We start from the raw sequence: 6,445 nt of genomic DNA on the forward strand, positions 1-6,445 counted from the left end.
ATTTTAATAGACGTTATGTATCATATGTTATATAATACATATGTACGTATATGCTCACTACATATGTGTCTGTATATGTATTGACTTACCAAGAAAATAATATATTTCCTCCACATATTTCGTATATAAGTGTGTATATATATATATATATATATATATATATATATATATATATATATATATATATATATATACATATATATATGCCCAATCCTTTATGATATATGAGCACAAATGGTCATATATCAGATTGTGTATCTATTTAGAGATGTGTACATGGGAATAAGCAGTTTATTAAAATAGTCCTTCCATCAAAAGAAGGTTCTTTAAGCATTTAAAGCACGTCTATAACAGATGGTTTTATAAAAATAAAAATAAATGGATCTTTTCTATGGCATCGCTCAAATAACCAATTATTAATAAAAAACGTTCTCGGAATTTTTGGTTGAGTTTTTGTAGCCTGCAGACTTTATAGTTTATAGCGCGGACAACCACGTGCCTGTAGCCATGTTCACGTCAAATTTGCGTTCTTTCGTTTTGTAGAAAAACGTTTAAACGTAGACACCTATTTTGAGATCCTATCTGTGGCATCACGGGCCTTCCTCGATTGGACCAGCCAATTCCGTGATAAATAAACCAATAGAAATTGATAAAGGAAAGGATATTTTTTTTACATTTTACAATTAAATAGGTTTTTGCTCCTCCTCTAAAATAGTCTTTATAGGCCTATATGTCTAGCTCATCAGCACTTGCCTTATCTAAGGTCACTAAACCCAATTAATACTGTGCTAATCACAACCCGGTGTCTGGTTCGCTTGCCTTCATCACCACAGTTCTGCAAAAACGACACATTTCAAAGAGTGCAAATCTGCAAACGAGTCGATCCGGCAGTATCATCCCAGTTTGCAGTCTAATAAAGTGGATCTTCATAATTGGAGTAGGCCTAATGGCAACTCTCCTCGAGGAACGGGATCACCCCCTGAGTTTGGAGGGGGAGAAAATATGAAATGACAAAAGAAATTAATCTACAAAGCTGGGAGGGGAGGGGCCAGACTGGGTGTTGCAAATGAGGCTCTTGAAATCACCTTCATAATTAATTGCTCGAATTTGATTCTATTAAATAAAAATAACACTTATTGAGGAACTCAATTAGCATTAATTAAGCTTGATGTCCTAATTTGGAAAACGTGTTGAGGAAAACAAGCAGGGTTTTTTTTTCTTTTTTTTTTTCTTCTTCTTTTTTTTACCCTGGTGTTGTTGAATATCAGCTCGAGCTGCCTTTGGGCTGCTTTACTCTCCTTTGAGAGTTGAAAATGAGAAATGGAGATGGAATATCAGGAGGTGCTAAATTAGCTGCCTGATCTGCACTTATTGCTGCACACACACCCCCATTTACTTTGCTGTTCTCTCTCTCTCTCTCTCTCTCTCTCTCTTAACATTCCAGGCATGGCTCGGCGTCGAGATAGCAGATTTATCAAATGGGAAAATGAATGCATGATGATCAGTTAAATTGAAAATCAGCGCCTGCATGACAGCCCGACCTGACACCTCCGTAATTAGAAAGAAAAATGATGGCGTCCGATGCATAATAGAGCAAAAACAATTTACACTCCCCCATAATGATCCGGCGTTCAAATTGAAAATTTCTCCGGGTAGAAATTGAATTCATAAAGTGTGATTCATGGAGGACACATCTCCTGGAGGCCTGCGCGAGCCCTATCGATTGATAGTTTGTCTTGAATCATACAGCAGGCTGCTTTCAGGCAAAAGCTTAACTACTTAAGCAAATCGCTAATTTCACCTTAAGGCCACCAGTGTGCAGCCAGCGATACTCCCATTCAGACTGCAAAATGAATTAAACATGAACACCCCCCGCCACTACTGAGAGAGAGAGAGAGAGAGAGAGAGAGAGAGAGAGAGAGAGAGGGAAAGAGGGAGGTTTGGGGGGGGGGGGGAGCAGCAAATTGAAGGACACCTCCAGACTGCTCACGTTTTCCAAACACTTTTTTCTCCACCTTCTCCCCCAACCTAAAAGCCAATTCATTGACTGAAATGAATATATTCCTCGCGCGACTCTGAGATGGGGGGTGAGATGAGGGGTCTGCTCGGTAATTGCTTAATCAGAACCACATTGGAGGGAATTAATTATTCACATTATTGTTTTAGCCTTGTAGTCACTGGGACATTAAATGATTATTGTTATTGATTTTTATTTATTTTTCTCTGTCTTGGCATTTAGGCTGGTGTTGTTTGGTCCCTCTTTATCTCTCTCTCTCTCTCTCTCTATATATATATATATATATATATTACTAAATTAATAATATCCAACCCAGCGTGCCCAATGTTTGACCACTGTAGACCATGCCTGTCTTTGCCTCCATATGCTAAGTCCTTCCCTCCTGCAAATATTTGGAAAGGGACACGAGCCCCCATCCAAGCCCTGATTATTTCCAATTTATTTGCAAATCAAGATCGAGGCTTGTGTGAAAGGGGAGAGGGAGAGAAAAAAAGTGAGAGTGTCTTTGAATATTTGGGATTTTGCGACAAGGCCCAACGTTACCAGCAACTCTACGATTAAAATCATGTTTTTTTTGTTTGTTTTTTTTTTCTCTCCTCTTTTCTTGTCCTAGCTCGGTGGTTTTTCCAGAGCTGGTCAGCAGCATGGCTAATATCGCCTAGGCGCAGATGTGCGCGAGCCCCCACAGCGCCCCTCGGGATCTGCAGCCCTATTAGAACAAATGTGCTCTGCTATTGTAAATAGGCGCGTCCCATTCCGCGCGACGCGTGATCAATAGGCTGATAACGCAGGAACATCAATATAAGCGACAGAACAATGAGGGATATCATCGAACATCTATCTTAATATAGCCGGCTACAAGGGCCCTGACAAAGTGGAAAGCTCATGAAAATTCCGCCCCACGAATTCCCATCTCCTCTCCAATATGCGCAAACACACTCCCAGCTGCCGGGGCTATTATTTTCCTATTTCAATTTGACACCCCAGCCTTTCATGCTAATTCTATTATTCTTGGAAGTTTATGTGATTTCCTATCACTAGAAATCGGTAATGTATTATAACCCTTCGGGCTAAAATAAACTGAATCCCTGCAGTAGCCACCGGGAAAATAATTACTTTCATATCAAAACTCTGCAGGAGTCGAACGGGTCTTTTCGCCTCCGGCTCGTAACCTCATTTCAGCGGGGCTTATAGATGAATAAATTTGTTAAAGCAATACACCAAATACAACACGGGGTTTTAAGAGAAAAGAGGGGGTGGGTTTGGAACCCACAATGGAAAGGGGCTCTTTTAGGATCGTACACGCGTGGAGGTTATTGTATACAATCGATTTATTTATGAAAAAAGAACCTTACATATATAAATATCTTAATACTTTTTACAACGTTTGAGGTTTTGTCTTGTTCTCTTTACAGTTTCTTACACAGGGAGCCGCTGGAGCTGCTAGTAGTAGTGTTGTGTTTTGTTTTTGTTTTTTTCACCTTCATTTTTTCCTCAATAAACATTTAGCCCACCACACACATACACAGTGTTCACACAAATATTTCCCCTAATCCGAATTTAAATATGCCAGAATGTGAAATAAGAAATAGGCCTATTTATGTCATATAAAAATATGTTTGTCAACAAAACAAAACAAAACAAAACAAAAACAAGGCCAAATTATTATAAGTATATTGATAATAGCCTAAAAAGTAAAAATAACAAAGAGAGATGTCTGATATGTCTTCGTGTTTTTCCTCTTCGGTTAAGCTTTGAATGAGTAAGAGAGGAAGAGAAAGGGAGAAAGAGAGACAGCCACTGTTGCCACCTTTCTTCACCTTCACTTCTCTGTAAGTGTTTTGTTTTCTACTCGTTTTATCCCATATCGACGTCGACTGAGTCTTTATCGGTGTCCGTCGTGGTGGAGGAGGAGGACGTGGAGGAGGCCGAGGTGCTCGCTGCCTGCTCCGCGCTGTGGTGGTGGTGTTGTTGTTGGTGGTGGTACTCAAACAGGCCCTCTGACTCCTTCCTCTCCACCGGCTCCTGCTGAGGGGACGACGCGGGGCTGCTGCCGCTTAGCTCGGCCTCCTTCTCCAGCGGGCTACCCGGTGAGCGCACTGTTCTGACCGGCTCTGGGCTCGCACTACCGGACTCCTTGCTGTTTCTGTGTCCCAGGTGTTCGGCACCCGTGTCTGCGGAGTCCGGAGCTTTCTCCCCCGCCGCCGGGCTGCTTTTCAGTGCAGTCTGTGGGACGATGAAGCCGAGTGGCTGCGTAATGGGATAGAGCAAAAAGTGACCCTTGCCAATCAAGGGCCGCGCGGGGGACACGGGGAAGTCCACGCCGGGCTTGCGCCTGGGCCTCGAGTCTGCCAGCAGGCTCTCCACGCTGAACGGGTTGAGTTTCTGAAGGGTCGCCGACGACGACTTGGTGCCGTGACCCAGAGCCGTGCCCGCGTCGTCTCCGCAGTCCTCTCTTTGGTCCTGCGGGCCCTTGGGCGCCGCGGGTTCGCAGGACGACCGCGAGTGCCCGCGCCCCGAGTCGCAGGGCATCGCGCTCTGCTCGCCGTCCGTGATCTGAGACACACCGCTGTCGCTGTCCGAGCCCGGCGTGTGGAACAAGTCGGCCGGCACCAGCTTGCCCTGCGCGCGGAGCAGCCGGCGCTCCTGCTTACGCTTCTTCTTCTCCAGTCTCTCGCGCTCGCGCCGCGCGATCTCCTCCGCGTCCATGGGCTCCCCACTGCACGTGGTCGGGTGGGAGTTGTGCGCCGGCCGCCCCGGGCCTTTCTTCGTGTTCTCCTTCTTGCGCCATTTGGCCCTGCGGTTCTGGAACCAGACCTGCGAGAAAACAGGGTAGAAGATTCAGTGTTTGGGCTTTAAAACACACACACACACACACATACGTACGCACGCTCTCTCTCTCTCTCACACACACACACTAACATACATATACGCTGCTGAACTGTATATGATTATTGAGTATATTTTATTTAATGCATTTTAATCATAATGTTAGCAAAACAGGACAAATAATTCTAAATAAAAATTTAGGGGAAAAATTATTATAAACAGATCACACGAAATTAAAATCAACAGCCAGACTAATTAATAAACTCATTACACCACATTAACTCAGATATAAAAAAAAATCAGCATATATATATATATATATATATATATATATATATATATATATATATATATATATATATTATGCATTATATGCTATTGTACATTATACAGTATAGAAAATATATAGTATAACAATAAATATATCAATTATATATTCTTTTTAAATGTTCGACTCGCTTTACATCACTGACTCAAATTTGATATTAATTCGATTTACATAACTAGCTTGGGTAAATAAATAGCTTTATTAATCTGTACTTTATACCCCAACTGTCCTGTCCTACTTCATCAGTATCACCACCCCAAAAACGTAACAGGCCCAACACAACCAAACAAGATACAGTACAAATACAGTATAGTTTGTAGATTTATTAAAATGTATTAAAAATAGTAAGTAACTGATTAAAAATAGTAAACAAAAAACTGCAATGTTGTAAATAATTATAAATTGGAAGAACTAAAGGCCTTCAGTAGTACTACAACATTTTCTAGTAAACAAAGGCGTGATAAAACGAAGCAGATTACAAATTCAGACAGAAATTGATCCTGGATTCAGGTTTTCTAAAAGATACAAATGAAAAACGACGAGTTCACGTTGTTTTCGGATGTAATCAGTTCATCACGTTGTCGATTCTGATGCCAGTCTCTGTAGTGATGTTAGACAGGCTTTGGCATTGTTGTCTGTTGGCCAATTGGGCCTAGTTAAAGACAGACACGCCACATAATTCGCCTGATTTCCACATCATTCAGCTTTAACTTGAGTTTTAATTTAAACGCCGTTAACACCAGCGCGTCTGGATAAAAACCAAGCGCGTGTAGCACAAACAGGGCTCGTAGTCGCCAAAAAACAACTGTAGTGACTGCTTGGCGTTTCGTCACGTCAATCAACAGCACAGAAGATGAGCAGAAAACACAAATAGCCATTTGTTTTTACCTGAACTCTGGACTCTATCAAGTCCAGCCGGAGAGCCAGGGCTTCCCTCATGAACACATCTGGATAGTGACTTTCATTAAAAGCCTTCTCTAATTCCTCCAGCTGCCAGCCAGTGAAATTTGTGCGAGTTCTTCTTCTCTTACAGCCTGGACTGTCCTTCTCTGGGTCTCCAGAATCTGATGAGAATGCAGGACAGGTCAGAAGGGAGGAAGCATGCATGGCAGCCTGGAAGGCCTGGCAGTAGATATATTAGCATCCATAATTTTATAGATATAGGAATAATAACAACCTGCTTTCTGACTGCAACCATGATAATACTAGTAAAGGACTTGCAATAATAATCTAGTAGTAATAATACTACTTAATTTTTTATCATTCTAAAA

The 6,445-nt window shown here is 41.9% G+C and overlaps 1 protein-coding gene across 1 annotated transcript in view; it reads right to left on the reverse strand.

Annotated features, from left to right (window-relative positions):
• Window positions 1-3,753: 3,753 nt before the first annotated feature.
• Window positions 3,754-6,445, reverse strand: part of uncx (UNC homeobox) — a 3,572-nt gene continuing 880 nt past the window's right edge. Inside the window, exons 2-3 of the mRNA XM_072674934.1 lie at window positions 6,063-6,238; window positions 3,754-4,834 (exon numbers count right to left, since the gene is read on the reverse strand). Of these exons, the coding sequence (XP_072531035.1) occupies window positions 3,875-4,834; window positions 6,063-6,238 (1,136 nt within the window). The 3' untranslated portion in view covers window positions 3,754-3,874. The remainder of the gene's footprint in view (window positions 4,835-6,062; window positions 6,239-6,445) is intronic.

The sequence above is a fragment of the Salminus brasiliensis genome, chromosome 3 (assembly GCF_030463535.1).
Source record: "Salminus brasiliensis chromosome 3, fSalBra1.hap2, whole genome shotgun sequence".
Lineage (NCBI taxonomy): Eukaryota > Metazoa > Chordata > Actinopteri > Characiformes > Bryconidae > Salminus > Salminus brasiliensis.